Below are 15925 nucleotides of genomic sequence, written 5' to 3'. Positions count from 1 at the left end.
GAAAGGGGCTCTTACTCTGTATGTGTGTGTGTGTGTGTGTGTGTGTGTGTGTGTGTGTGTGTGTGTGTGTGTAATATATAGCAGTCTGGTGAAATATATGGACTCCTCAGAAGTCATCAGCAAACATTTATTAAGTGTATATTATGTGCAATATATATATATGGTGTAACAGTAGATAGAGTCAGGAAGACAAATTTTCCTGAGTTCAAATTGGACCTCAGACACTAATGAATTATGTGAGTCTGGACAAGTCATTTAACCCTATTTACTTCACTTTTCTCATTTATAAAATGAATTAGAAAAGGAAATGGCAAACTATTCCAATATCTCTGCCAAGAAAACCCCATTTGGGGTCACATAGAATTGGACACAATTGACTCAGATATTTTCTGTAATAAGTTAATTTCCTTCTGTCTTACTAAGCTGAAGATTCCACGAGCAGTTGCTGTTCTTCCACTTCATGGATCATCCCCGAAATCTGTGACAGCAGAATTTGATTCAGAGCTCAGAATTCAGAGTTCTGAGACAGATGCATGTACACGGTAAGTTTCAAATAAAACATCCTGATTGGTGGCAAATAAGACCAGAATAAAAAAAAATTAAAAACCAATTCTGTACTTCCTAGAATAACAGGTAATTATATTCATCATTTAGAAAAGGGTATGATAGATCAATAGAAGTAATAATAATTTTATTTATATAATGATTTATTTATCCTATTTCTTAAGATATTCATAACCCTATGAGATAAGTAATTTTACTATTTCTATCTCATAGATGTAAAGATTGCATTGAGGCATTTTCCATGGAGCTGGGACACTTCTACAGAGACCCAGTATTTGGCTCATTGCTTAAGTACTTGCATGACCAGAGGCCCCCATTTAGTTCCTTCATCCTTGTGATAAAGGTCTAGGATAGGAGTGGATGTTATACAGAGATGAAGGCAACTGAGCGGTTATCACTTATCCTCCCACCCCATTCCCTTTAATAAGTTAAATAAAGATGTGAGAAGAAAAGCACCTCCTTTTGCCTCTTTGTTGAACTTTATAAATCAAAGGTCTCTATAAAAAGTTTGGCTTAATGGCTAAACTATTTAAGCCACTCCTCTCTCTGGACTATTCAGTCAGTAACAACTAATGAGGAAGTTTTGATCTGAATTGCTTGAACTGTTTTGATTTGAACCTTTTGACTACACTTTAAGATTTACAAAATTATTTACAGAGATTATTTCATTTTATCTTCACAATAATCCCTTGACCTAGGCAATATTGTACTCTTTGTAGAATTGTAGATCTGAGTGATTTAGTGATTTGCCCATGGTCACAAAGCTAAGAATGACTTCAGGTCCTGTTTTTTTGGTCACTCTCTTATTTCCCTTGGCTGTAGCCTTCCTAAACTCTAGGGTCTTCATAATCCTTATTTAAATATGGGACTCATTTCTCCAAAAATCTTACTCCCATATAATTCTATACCTGTAACCTCTTATCATCTTTATCTGCTTGTAATCTGCTACTACAATCTGCCTTTCTTCTGCTGTTGTACATGAAATAAAATCTCCATAGAATCAATGCTCAAACTGTAGAGTATAAGGAACTTAATCAAAAGCAAATTGATGCATATCATGGGACCATTTCTTCAGAAGCTAATCAGGATCAAACTTATGTCATTCAAGTATGAGACTCCAAACCTGTTGATGGAAATATTACTTCCTCAGAAGACTTAAGGGCAAAGTGAAGGAGGTACTACTGCTAAAATTCCAGTTCTTGGGTTATTCTCAAGCCATATCTTCTTGTTTTAAATTATTAGAATGTAGATGAGCCTTAAAGAACAGATTCTAGAAATATTTATCATAATTCAATAATTTAGAAGATTTTCTTTATAGTTATTTTAGTCAGGATTGACTAGTGAAAAGGTTTTGATCTGAGTCAACCAAAGGAATATAGACTTTGTCATTAAATAAAAACATAATTACTTTTGATAAAGCAAGGACTACTACAAAGACCTACCCCTTTGGAAATTTTAATAAATCAGTCCTTCATATAATAAATATTTATAATAATGATAATACTAACAATTAGCAATTAAGTAGAACTTTAAGGTTTGCAAAGAATTTTACATATGTCATCTGATTGAATCCTCACAATTGTGAGACAGATGTTATAATTATCTTTATTTTACTAATGAGGAAAATAGTCTGAGAGAGATTACGCAGGGTTATACAACTAATAATTATGTGTCAATGGCAGAACATTCAGGTCCATCTTGATTCTTAAATCCATCTTTGTATCCTCTGCTCCACCTACTACCCCACTTTTTAAGGTGGATAGGACTGAATTTGTTTGTAACTTATGTTATGTTTGAAGGGTATGGTGCCAGCTAGAAGTTTTAAAATGAAGTTATGCTTTTTCAGCTTACTTTCAGGTTGGGAAGTAATGTTACCTCTGACATGCCCCTGAGACATGACTGTTGCAAAATCCTGACTCTAAGGACATTCCTCTCCCTTAGAAGTTCTCAGAAAACTGGGAAAGTTTACTAAGAGGTATAACACCCAGAGGTATACTCCATCCTGCAAAAATAGACCTTTCAAAAAAGTTGGTTGATGTATTAATGAATTTAATCAAATTGGCACAGTACTATAGGGAAAGGAGGCCAAAGCCTCAGGTCTTTTTGATACAGTCTTTGAAAAGGAATCAGGTAAACTTTGTTTTTCAGTTCAAGGAATACTAATCAAAAAAAGAAAAAAAAATGGGGAGGGGGGAGGGAGGAATAATTATTGTTGTAATGGCCAAAAGGAGTTTGGCTCATAAGTCAGGTAAAATCACCTTTGTGTTAAACTGCTCCTGAATGATTTTGTTAACCAAGAAAATTAGATAAATAGACCTGATTGTAGAGGAACAGAGAAAATTCTGCTGGCCATGTAGTTAAAGAAACTTAAAATGAGTCTTTTAAAAACATTGCCTATAATTGCAAGAATATATGTCACAATAAAATTTCTAATGTACCATTCAAACAGCAGGAGAATATTAAAAATTTACTTGAAAGCATTAAAATGATGGAAAAGAATACCTAAGTATCCACAGGGAAATTAAGAGATGGTGGGTTGGCAGTCAAGATGGTATATTAAACCAGATCTCCTATAAAAAAAAAAAAAAACAACCAGATGAAACAAATGAAAATACAAACATATACAGGTGCTGAGATGAAATCTGGGGGATTGGATTTTGAAAATTTAATAGGAAATGAGTTTTCAATATAGTGAAGGTTTAATTCTGTTTAGGAAAATGTTCTAGTAGAACACAATTGCAATTTATCAGGGTCTATTAAAAAAAAACAAACAAACGAGGTTAACAATGACTCGTTAGATTCATTGTTCAAACCCAATGAAATATATGTGTTAAGGTATTTTGTAATATTAAACATATGAGAAAATTTAGATTAAAAAAAAATCTTCTCACAAGGCAAATGAGAATTGCATAGAACATGTATTTCTAGAATATGTCCATTTCATTTGCAGAGGTGAAAATGCTGTATCTGGGATCCAGTTAAAGAGACATGTAAAAACTCAGGGTATACCAATGATTTCCTGGTAAGTCAGTTATACTGTTTACTTCTATTTTTCATGAGAAACTGATAGAATCTAAAGCAGACTAGGAAGGTATCTGCAGCAAATAATAAAGACTGAATCCTAGCAAAAGGCAATTAGAAAGTATAATGGATAGAGAACTGGGCTTGGGGTCAGGAATGAAGAACTGGATTTAAATCCAGTTTGGGCCATTTACTAGCTGTGTAACCCTAGGTCTTAGTTTCATCTTTATGTAATGGGGAATATAATAGTTCTTACCTGATAGTTGCTGTGAAGACAAATAAATATTTATAAAGTGCTTTGCAAACTTTAAAGTGCTTTTTAACTTTGATACCTTCTGAAGCCCAGAAAACTTATCAATTAGTCATTAAGTATTTATGAAGCACCTACTACATGGCAGGTACTGGGGATACAAAGAGAAAATTGAAACAGTTTCTGCCTTCAGAACATGTACTGTCTTTAGGGGTTTCCGCCCATATACATACATATAATATATATACATATACATGCAAGCATATAAGTACAAACAAAAAGTACACAACAAAATTTTTGTTATTTGGTCATGTCAGACTCTTTGTGACCCATTTGGGATTTTCTTGCAAAGATACTGGGGTAGTTTTGCTATTTCCTTCTCCAGCTCATTTTACAGATGAGGAAACTGAGGCAAATAGGTTTTAAATGGCTTGCCCAGGATCACACAGCTGATCTGTCTGCGGTCAGATTTGAACTCAAGATTTGAATTTCCTGATTCCAGACCAAGCATTCTGTACACTATGACACCACATAGCTGCCCCAAATAAAGACACTGTGGTTTTTAAGCAGGGAAATATTAATGCTTTCAGAGAATCTCTTTAGTCACTGTTGGAGGATGGATTTGAGAAGGTGAAATTTAAAAGAGGAAAACTATTAAGAGACTATTTCAATAGTTGAACAAAAAGTTGACCATGTATATGGAGAAAAGGAGATCCATTGAGAGAAGCTATTGAGGTTGGATTGATAAAACTTGGTAATTAATTGGCTATAGAGTAAAGGCTGACACAGAGTGAGGAAATAGAGATGATTCTGAGCTTGAAAATCTGAGTGATTGGAAGATAAAGACTTTCCATTTGAAAATTTGTCCAAAGTAAAGAGAGTGAATAATTCCTATCAGCCTATTTACAGTAACAGCTCTAAGACACTAGATTTGAAGTGAGAAAAAACTAAAGTCAAATCCTTCCACAGAAATTTAATATAGAGCTATGTGTTCCTTGACAAATGATTCCAGGCCTCTGGGCCTTTCTTCATCTGTAAAATGAGAAGATTAAAATTTCTGGCCTACAATTCCAATAGACTTGTGATGGAGAGAGCCATCTGCATCCAGAGAGAGGACTATGGGGAATTGAATATGGATCACAACATACTATTTTCACCTTTGTTATTATTGTTGTTTGCTAGCTTGTTTTTTTCTCCTGATTTTTTCCTTTTTAATCTAATTTTTCTTGTGCAGCATGATAAATATGGAAATATGCTTTAAAAAATTACACATGTTTAGCCTTGGATTACTTGCTGTCTAGGGGAAAGAGGTAGGGAGAAGGGAGGGAGAAAAATTTGGAACACAAGGCTTTTCAAGGGTGAATGTTGAAAACTATCTTTGCAAATATTTTGAAAAATAAAAAGCTATTACTTTTTTAAAAAAATCTTTGACTTGTTAAGGCCTTCTAGGGCTAAATCTATGATTGTGGCAAATATTGACATTCTTTCCAGATATCTATAGCATGAGAAAAAGTGTCTCAAAATTGATTTTTTAAAAATCATCTACAAGAATGGCTCTTCACATAGCCAGAGATTTTGCTCAAAACATACAAGTGCTCCTCATGTGCTTCCTTTGTCCTGCTATTTGGAGAAAGCCCAAGAAAACTGGGTTGTTGCCAAGTCTTAGCTATGGCTCATTCACTCAAATGGATCTCAATACAGAAAACCACCAGTTTATTCCTACTATTGTTTACAACTTCCTCAGGGTGAAAAGGGAAAATGGAGTCTTGGATGGGTGAATAAAGGGGGGGGAAATTCAGCTAATGGACATTTGTCCTTCCTCTGGACTTTTTCTGTATGATATTTCTCCTCTTCCACAGGGGAGACCCAGGATCAAGTTCGTCTGAGGAAGAGGAAAGCCTTAACAGCTATGAGTAAGTGGGTAGACTTTTTTATTTCACTTTATTGGAAGGGGTCTGAGTTTTTTTTTGTTCTTCTTTATATATAATAAAAATGGGGGAATGGTAAAAACGATGTCCTAGTCCTGGGAACATGCCAAGGATGTTGTATGAGGCTACTTCTGGAAGTCAGTCAGTTAGCCAGAATTTATTGAACATCTTCTATGTGCCAAGCATTGTGCTATACCCTAGAAATATAAATGATAAAGTGAAATGAAAGGGTCCAGCAGCTGGTTCCCCTCTGCAAAACCCCAAGGTTTTGACTCCTTGGTTTCCATTGTTGATTCATCATCCCATATCACTCTCTCTAATTGTGGATTGTATGTCAAAGCTCAGCCCTGAGTCTCTTCTTCACTCTATAGATTTTCTGACCTGGCAACTTCATTACATCTAAAGAGTTTAATTATCATCCTTATCATGACTTACCAATGAATTTTTCTATTTCCTAATTTCTTTTTATGAGTCATGACTCACCAATCTTTGTCATTTTCCTTCTCATTTCATTTCTCTAATTTCTGTCCTGAACTCCAATCTCACATCACAAACTACTTGGCTCATAGTAGATTCTATATAAATGCTTATTCTTTCCCTGTTAGGCATTTTGAATTACAGTTCCCAAGTTTTTAACCTTGGCATTATCAGGGATTCCATATTTTCCTTCACAAAGCACATCTAGTCAGCTGCCAGATTTTATTATTACTGCCTTTAAAACATCTCAAATAGAGCAGTAATGAACTGAACCAGCTATATATACCCGGCAAAAGAACTCTGGGAGATAACTATGAACCACTACATAGAATTCCCAATCTCTTTATTTTTGTCCACTTGCATTTTTGATTTCCTTCAAAGGCTAAATGTACACTATTTCAAAGTCCGATTCTTTTTGTATAGCAAAACAACTGTTTGGACATGTATACATATATTGTATGTAACTTATACTTATATTTAACATGTATTGGTCAACCTGCCATCTGGGGGGGGGGGGAGGAGGGGAAAAATTAGAACAAAAGGTTTGGCAATTGTCAGTGCTGTAAAATTACCCATGCATATATCTGGTAAATAAAAACTATAATAAAAAAAATCTCAGATCTGTTCTCTCTGTTTATAAAACCACCATCTTAGTTCTGAACTTCTCTCATGTCAACCAATTACTGAAATAATGTCTTAACCAATCTCCCTGCTTGGAGTCTCTAATCCAATCTACCTAAAAACTGCCTAAATGATTTTTCTAAAGGGCAGGTCTGACCATTTTACTACTTTAGTAAAAAAACTCCAGTGGCTTCTCTGTTGAACCTCCCGGACATTAAATTTATCTCATTCTTTTATACTTTCTATTTTTGCATAAGTTTTTATGACATAATCATTAGTTTATGTATACTGGGTGTATATGTACAAAACTCTTTTAACACTGTGGGGCTGGATCAAGAAAGTCTAGTCACTACCTAATTTGGATTACTGCATTAGAATTTCTATCTCCAGACTTGATATTTGGAGGCTGGCTGAATTCTATGCCTGGAATGTTCTCTCTTCTCACTTTGACTTCTGGGATTCACTGGTCCTTGAAGACTTAGATCAAACACAGTTGTAGAAAAGGTTGGGAAAGAGAATCTCCTCCTCTTTTCCTTACCCTTTCCTTAATGCATTACTTCTAAAATTTCCTTTCAAATCCAAGATTTCCTTTGTGTGTGTATACTCACAACTTGTATGGACAAATTTACATAGTTATTTACATTTACCCCCATTAGAACATTAGCACCTTGAATGGAGGGACTCACAGCCTTCAATTTTTGCCATTCTTTATATCTCTAGTACTTAGCACTGTGCCTGGAACAGACCAAGAACTTCATCATTATTTATTGACTGGCCTAACTAAATCCAGAGTACCACAGAACTTTAGTGAGAAATGTCTTGTAGTGTTTTAAGGAAAAAAATTGCCTTAATGTCTTCTATGTCTCTGTCTCTCTTCCTCCATCCCTTCCCCTCTTAGTCCTTCCCTCCATTCTTCCTTTCTTCTCTCCCTTCCCCTCCTCCCCTTCTCTCTGTTTCTTTGTTTTTCTCTGTATGTGTCTCTGTCTCTGTCTGTCTCAGTCTGTCTTTCTCTGTGTGTGTCTCTGTATCTGTCTCTCTCTGTCTCTCTCTCTCTCTCCCCCCTCTCTTATTTTTGTGGCAAACACAGTATCTATACAATAAAGAGATAATCTTTTTGTCAGGGTGACATTGAGAAATAGTCTATGTATTTTGTACCTAGAATTAGTGTCCCTCTGTTCTAGGTGTTACCTAACTCTTAACAGAAGACTCCACAATCCTAATGCATAGAAAAACAAAAACAATTACATAGTGATTTCTGCATTGGATTGAGAGTTGAATTATGAAGGCCTCTAAAGTGATCTTAATCATGTCACTTAACCTCTCTAAGATTCAGTTTCCTCACTTGTAAAATGAGAATTTGGAATTCTCTCCATCCTAAAGCTTTGATGTTGTGATGAACTGATCTTGAGAATCTTTTCTAGTTCTAGATTAATGACTTTCAATCTAGGATTAGAACTAAATGTTTTTTGGGATACCTTCCAATGCTCTTTAGCTAATAAAAACAGCTAGCATTTATGCCTATTATTTTTAATAATAGCTTTTTATTTTCAAAACACATACAAAGATAGTTTTCAACATTTACCCTTGCAAAATCTTGTGTTCCAATTTTTTTTCCCTCTCTTCCCCCCACTCTTCCCTACATTCATCTTTGTGAAATCTTGTGTTCCAAATGTTTTCCCTCTCTTCCTCCCCACCACTCTCCTCTAGACAGCAAGTAATCCAATTCTCATGTGTAATTCTTCTATATATATTTCTACATTTATCATGATGCACAACAAAAATTAAATCAAAAAGGGAAAAATGAGAAAGGGAAAAAAAAGCAAGCAAACAACAGCAAAATAGGTGAGAATACTATGTGGTGATTCACATTCAGGACTCATATTCCTCTTTCTGGCTACAGATGACTCTCTCCATCATAAATCTATTGGAATTGTATACCTATTATTTGTAAGGCATTACAAAACACTTTTCCTATATACTGTCTCATTTGAGCAAAATAATTTTTTGAGGTAAGTACTATAACATTCCCATTGTATACATGAGAAAACTGAGGTTGAGAGAGGTTGAGTGATTTAGTCAGTGTCACATAGCTAGTGAGTGTCTTGAGGTAGAATTTGAATTCAGGTCTTCCTGACTTTAAATCTAATAGTCTACCACTTTAATAGACACTTTGCTAAATCCTTTTCAATTGGACAATAAAATCTTATGATTAGCTGAATAAAACCTAATAAGTCTACCTAATATAATATATTATAGAAAAGACACAAGGTAATGGCTCACATTCTACCTATAGAGACAAAAAAAGACAGAATTTATTCAGACCCCTAAGAACCATCAAAGAAACAGAACTCTAAAAAATATTAAAAAGGCTTCTTGACCCAAGGAAATTTTTTTTCATCTTTCTTTATTAAGATTTCTAATTATTTTTTGCACAAATGTTGTGTGTGTTTGCAGTCTTCCTCTTAAGTCAATTGTGAAGGATAGCTCTAAGCAAAATTGTGTAGGAATCCTTTCATGGATTCCTCTTTTTGAACCTTTTTTTCATTTGTAAGTCTAGTATTGGCTCCATATCAAACAAGCAAAAATAAAGGCAAAACACTCTGCTTTGAGGAACATTTCTTTCTTACAAAGGTATAAATAATTAAAGAGGCTCAATATGAGATGGAAAATTACATTAAAGCAGAAGGCAAAGACTTTAATCAAAGGAATAAGTCTTTGTAGATTTTTCAGATATCAGGCTCCTGAGTGGGAAAATAATTTTATTTCCAAGGGGGTCTTTCCCAGAACTTCTGAAAAGAGAGATCAGTCCATCTTCTATTGATCCTTTAAATGGCTCAATGACCCTAAGCCTGATAACTTTCCTTGTATTATAGCCTTGTCATTTACTAGGTAAGTTGATGGGAAAGAGGAAGGTGGGTTGAAGGAGGGGAGGCCCATTCTCTAAAGAAATTGAATCTGATTTCCATAGCAGGTAGAAAATTGGAGATGTTTAGAGAAGAACATCTGTGGTAAACTCCTTATAGCTCCTCATGAAATGATTTTATCAACAATATGAGGGACATTTTGCTGGTATGGCTTCAGTAGCAACTTTCCTCCTACAATAATGGAGATTAAATGATACAAGGTCCTTGTATGGTTCCAATCTTGAAGAATTTTGCCCCAGGGCATCTAGATGGCACAGTGGATAGAATACTAGCTCTGAAGTTAGGAGGGTCCTAGTTCAAATCCAATCTCAAACATTTAGTAGCTGTATGACTTGTCACTTAATTCCAATTGCCTCCCCCCAAAAAATCTGTCCTATTTCCCTGTCTCCTCTGGATCATAGCCTAGGGTCTTTGTTTCTTTGGGAGTAGACCACTGAAAGAAAATATCAAAAATGGTAAAAATTGAGTCTCTAAAAAGTTATAAAGTATCCTTTCATATACAGCTTCTTCTCACTCCCACCCCATTAAGACTCCTGTCTACCAGGGCTTTTCCTTTTACTCTTTCTCCTAAAGATTCCTATCTGATACTTAGTTATCAGGAAGATTTTAAGGTCATGGATTTAGCTCTGGAGGAGACCTCAAAGGTCATCAAATCTGATTTTTTCTTTTTATCAATGAAGAAATTGAAATTTATATATTATCCACCCCATCCTAAACATCTGTTAGATATGATATCCAGTTTCTTAGGGGGAAAAACATTGTTAATGAATATTCTACAAAATGTATCTCAATCAGGTTTTGTTTTGTTTTGTTAGAAACATGAAGCAGAATGATTTGGGATCTGACTCTTCTGTATATTAGACAATCTTATTTATATTTTCTCTCTGTGTCTCTCTCTTTTTGTCTCTATTTCTTTCTTTCTTCTCTTGGTATGTGTACATATATGTACATATATTGTATATATGTATTTATAATACACATTGAATATGTGTATTAGTATATAGTATATATGTGTATATGTAGAGGTAGATAGAGAGATAGATTCATTCTGCAAGACCTCATTGGCTTTATAGAATTACAGAATTTTACAACTTTAGAGATAGAAGACCTCCCCATCTCGGTCAAGTTTTACATATAAAGAAACTGAGCAACACATAAGTTAAGTTAAGTGATCCTTAATATCAGTGCATGATCTTTTCTGCTGCAGCTGGTTCGCAGGTGATATCTCAAGAGCCCAGTCTGAACAATTACTGAGACAAAAGGTATTGTGAAACAGCTATACTCTTTTTTTAAAATATCCATGCTATGTTTTTTTTTTCCTCTGAGAATTAGAGGGTATATGTTAATTATATTTGCACGACAACTGATGAATTGATTAAATATAGTTAATTCATGGATGTTAAGGTTGATTAATTAAATATACATATTTGGAGCACCTGTCATATGTAAGTCAACGTGTTGCACTTAAGGAAAATGTGTTGTTCCTACCCTGCAGAGGGTTAGGCTTTAATTTCAACAAGTGGAGATTACAGAAAGGCACTTTTCAGGTTGAAGTAACAGAATAAGTCATGCTTGTAAGGTAAGGCATGAAGGAACATCTATAAAATGAATAAAGTCTTGTTTGATTTGATTTTGGGTTTATGAAGTTGGATAATAAATAATGCTGGATATTTATCACTGAGGGCCTTGAGTCCCAGAACAAGGAGTCTGGACTCTAGTTTATAATAAGGAAAAGGGAAATCATAAAAGATGTATATGTCATAAGCAGCATCAGGACACAGGCTTCTTGAAATCAAGGCCAACTTTACTAGCCTACTCTCATACTGACACTGAAGCTTAATGGGTTAGAAATAAAACAAACATATCATATCTTTTGGAGGTTTTACAAAACTAATGAACCTAAGTAGTTGGATAGGTTTTTGTTGGGTCTTTTATTTTAAAATGTTTTTCATTCCTGTGGGGTGAAAGAAGCAGGATGGAGTAATGAACAATATCATGGGCTTTGAGACAAGATATCCTGACTTAGTAGCTACTTAACCCGTCGGAGGAATTGTTTTTCTAAGGCTATAGCTCATAAGTCCCTACTAGTATGTTTCCCTATGATTATTATTTGAAATAGATTATTCAAACTCTACATTGATATTTATTAGTTTTTGTGTCCATAGACATGCTATTAGTTTTTGTGTCCATAGACATGCTATTTTACTCCCCTGAGTCTTAATTTTCTCATCTGTAAAATCAGTACAATAATAACTGAAGTAATTATTTCACAGGCTTATGGGAATATGGTAAATCAAGTGATTTTCATAATAGGCAGGCTTAAACCATGTTGCTCATCTGCACAAAAAGTCCCCTGGCTCCCTCTTTTACTTCTAAAATATAGTACAAACTCTCCTACTAAACATTTAAAACCTATCACAATTTGGTTTCAGGATAATTTTCTAGCCTTACTATACATTACTCTCTTTTACACATTCTATGGTCTGGTTAAACTAGCCCATTTTCCTTTTACACGAGGCTTCTCCTGATCTCCCTGCTATTAATATTATCCCTCTCTCCCAAATTACCTTGTGTTGCATAGGCTTTGGTGCTTATTCTCCCATCATCACATATATTGTCAGGGGTTTAGATAGAAAATTTCTACTACCCAGCCGCTGAATGTTCAAGTGCTTGGGTTCTAAATTACCTTGATATTTTATACAGAACTACCAAGTTATCTTAAACAATCCAAAAAAAATTTATCCAATGATTTTCAAGGACTTTTAAATTGGTCAAATATTTTCAAATTGATAAAACTGATCAAAGTCTTATTTAGTTTGATCCATGTGATGTGCTAGGGTCTTCATTAGCTACTTTAAGTGGGATAGGGTAATTTGGTTAGTTGTTTCAATCAACTTTCATTTGTTTCTCCACCAAAATAAAACAAAAATATCATACCTTTAGGAGGTTTTACAAAACTTGCAGACCAAAATAAACCTAAATAGCTTATTTTTATTGACAGAAAATAAATTCCTTGAAGCTAGGGACTATTTTGTTTCTGTCTTTATGTGCCTAGTACCCATCATAATGCCAGGCCTATCCCGGGCTCTTAATTAATGCTTATTGATAACTTTATTGATTGAGTGAATGAATGACTGTTTTAAATGTGGGACATGTTCCCTCTCAATGCCTCAGACAAGGTAATAAATGATGAATGAGTTGCTAATCCACATATTTCCCCACACTGATGAAAAAAGTACAAGATAAATAGGATTAACAGATAAGTAGACTGGAAAAACCAGAGCACACCCTATAGGTATATAAAGTGAGCCCTGAAGAACAAGAGGAACTTTGGAAAGCCATCTGTACAAAATGTTCTATATGTAACTTTCAAATATATCTTTTGGGGCCACTAACAGGAACATTTTAGTCCATCCCATTTCATATCTTCTAAGCAATAGCTGAAAAATAGTTTTTTGAAAGTGACAATTTCCCTTATTATCCTTGAGCATTTTCCTTCTCTTTTTTAGGGAAAAGAAGGAGCATTTATGGTTCGGAACTCAAGCCAAGCAGGACGATATACAGTATCCTTATTTAGTATGGCCCTAAAGTAAGTATGAGGATTATCTATTTGTGTGTGGTGTGTGTGTGTGTGTGTGTTTTATTTGCATATGTAGCTCTTTCATGAAATTCTCTTATTAATCATCATCAGTGGAGTGAATTTTTTTCTGTTGCAACAGGTATGATGTTTCACAAATAATTTAGGACTTGGGTAAGAGGTGCTTTCCTTTCTCATGCAAGATTTTTGATTTTATGCTCATTTGGATGTGGAAATAAGTCAAGTTGCCATGCTGTGGGTCTTTTACCCTCTCCCATCAATGTTTTCTCCTCTATTCAGTACTAAGCCTGTACAGTTAGTCCCCAGGGTCTATACTTACATAACATGAGAGAAAGTCTTCAATTATCTTGGAAAGCAATTGTTTGATATCAAACACCTACTACCTGTGTTGTCCTGGACATGCTGTTTGCCTCAGTTTCATTTAAGCTAAAGAAGAAAATAGCAAAGAAAACCCCAATGGGATCATAAAGAGTCGGACAAAACTGACTGGTCAACAACAACAAAAACATTATGTTACTAGAACATCAGGGTGAGAGTTTGACCAAACAATTGCTTTCCAGTTTAGATTATTGATTTTCAACCATTTTAGAAATATGAAACCCTATCCTTGTTTATTTGTTTTTCTCAGTTCTTCCCCGCCCCCCATCCCTTATTCTCAATTACAATGTCTTATATGGTATACACTTATTTTTGGAATTAAAATTAATTCAAATTAATTGTGTTCTGAGAATTTTTAAAAACATGTAAAGTCCTCCTTAAGAATACCCATAGATGTTACAAATGCAGAGCTCTATACTTCTCCTCAAATGCCAGGTAGAAGCCAACTCTCTTGGTCTATCTATCAACTTGTATGTTGCATATCTGACTGTTTAACAATTTATACTTGGCACAAAAAGAAAGGAAGATTTTTTTTTAAAGTTAAGAATTTGCTCACTTGCATTTTCTTCATAGCTTTGGAGGTTGTTGTTGCTGTTGTTTCCCCTGTTTTCTCGAAGAGGACAATGGCATCAGAAAGGTGATACTATGGCATGGAAGTGAATTGGTTTTAAATGACCTCAGAAAGATGTACAAAGTCAGTAGCCTCACTTTCCCCCTGTGGAGTCATTTGGGTCCAGTGGACAGACATAGATCAGTAAGTCTGGAGATGGATCTATGCACTTGGAGACCTTGGCTCTTTTAAACTAAGTTTGTCAACAGGTTTTAGTTTGAGGCAATACCCATTCAATGATTAAGACTAATTAAGAAATTAAGGGGAAAAATGGCCTCTTTTTTCCAGTTAAAAAAAATTCTATTTACATTCACTCTGAACCAATCAGTCCCCAAATACTAAATATATTAAAGATGGCCCTGATTGGTAGGAAGTTGCACAGCACAGTCAAAAGAATACTAAACTGAAGGGACAGAGCCAAGTTGGCAGAGAGGACATGTGTCATTCTGAGTTCCTCTTCTACCCTACTATTTACAAAATTCAGCCTCTAAATTAGTGCTGGACTGTCAGAACCCATGAATATGGGGAGGACAACACATTACTAACAGAAGATAATCTTGAAGATCACTAGAAAAGGTTTGTTTTGGTTGGGCATGGGCATGGGAGGAGGCCAAGTAGGCTCAGGTATGCAAGCAGGCAGAGCACAGAGGACAGCTCAAACTAAGCAGACTAGCAGTGGGGTATGTCTCCATAGGTGGAAAATTTGCCAAAAGGACTCTACCACAATGTTGGGTACTCTGCCCTGCCAGCAAGCCAGCAAATCAGCAGAGAAATTATAAAACTTTCAACATAAACAGAGAATATAAAGAGTGTACTCCAAAGCTCCAGAGTCTCACAGGACCTGGCCACACCCACCCAGCACCAGGAGTGATTCAGCACAATTGCAGTCACAGTGCAACCACTGCCTTTCCACTGCTGCTTCACTGCCAATTCCTGTCCGTTGAGGAAGCTTGTTAAATTGTCATTATCCCAAAAGCAGACTGCAGCCTTTTTTTTCCTTTCTTTTTCTTTTTTTTTGTTAAAATGAGTAAAAAGGCAAAGCAGGCTCTAACTATAGATAGCTTCTATAGTGAAAGAGAGCAGATTTCATACCCTAGGTAGACTAAAAGCAGACTGTCTCTAGATGAAACCCCAAAGAGGGATATGATCTTGTCCTCACCATACAAGGCTGTCATAGAAGAAATTAAAAAGGATCTTAAAAGAGAGCTAGAAAAAGAATGGGGAAAGGAAAGGAAAACTTTCCAAGAGGTCTGGATAAAGCATATAACTCATTAAAAGATAGAATGGAAAAAGAAAACAACTCCCTGAAAAACAGAATTTGTGAATTGGAAAAAGAAAATAACTCCTTAAAAAAATTGGTGAACAAAACAACTCATTTAAAAACTCCATTGGACAAATACAAAAAGAAATTTAAAAAGTAAATGAAAATAATTCATTAAAAATCAGAACTGAACAAATGGAAATTAATGACTCAAGGAGACATCAATAATCAGTCAAGCAAAACCAAAGAAAAATGAAAAAATGTTAAATATCTACTTGGGAAAACAACAGACC

The 15925-nt window shown here is 35.0% G+C and overlaps 1 protein-coding gene across 2 annotated transcripts in view; it reads left to right on the top strand.

Annotated features, from left to right (window-relative positions):
- BMX (BMX non-receptor tyrosine kinase) overlaps window positions 1–15925 on the top strand; it is an 86848-nt gene that overhangs the window by 42078 nt on the left and 28845 nt on the right. For both annotated transcript variants that reach the window (XM_074299932.1, XM_074299934.1), the window contains exons 7-11: window positions 424–542; window positions 3515–3586; window positions 5695–5748; window positions 10993–11047; window positions 13295–13374. In XM_074299932.1, coding sequence (XP_074156033.1) covers window positions 424–542; window positions 3515–3586; window positions 5695–5748; window positions 10993–11047; window positions 13295–13374 — 380 coding nt within the window. The remainder of the gene's footprint in view (window positions 1–423; window positions 543–3514; window positions 3587–5694; window positions 5749–10992; window positions 11048–13294; window positions 13375–15925) is intronic.

Source organism: Sminthopsis crassicaudata, chromosome 3 (assembly GCF_048593235.1).
Source record: "Sminthopsis crassicaudata isolate SCR6 chromosome 3, ASM4859323v1, whole genome shotgun sequence".
Taxonomy (NCBI): domain Eukaryota; kingdom Metazoa; phylum Chordata; class Mammalia; order Dasyuromorphia; family Dasyuridae; genus Sminthopsis; species Sminthopsis crassicaudata.
The sequence above is the reverse complement of the archived record's forward strand: the minus strand, read 5'-3'. Positions and strand labels throughout refer to the sequence as shown.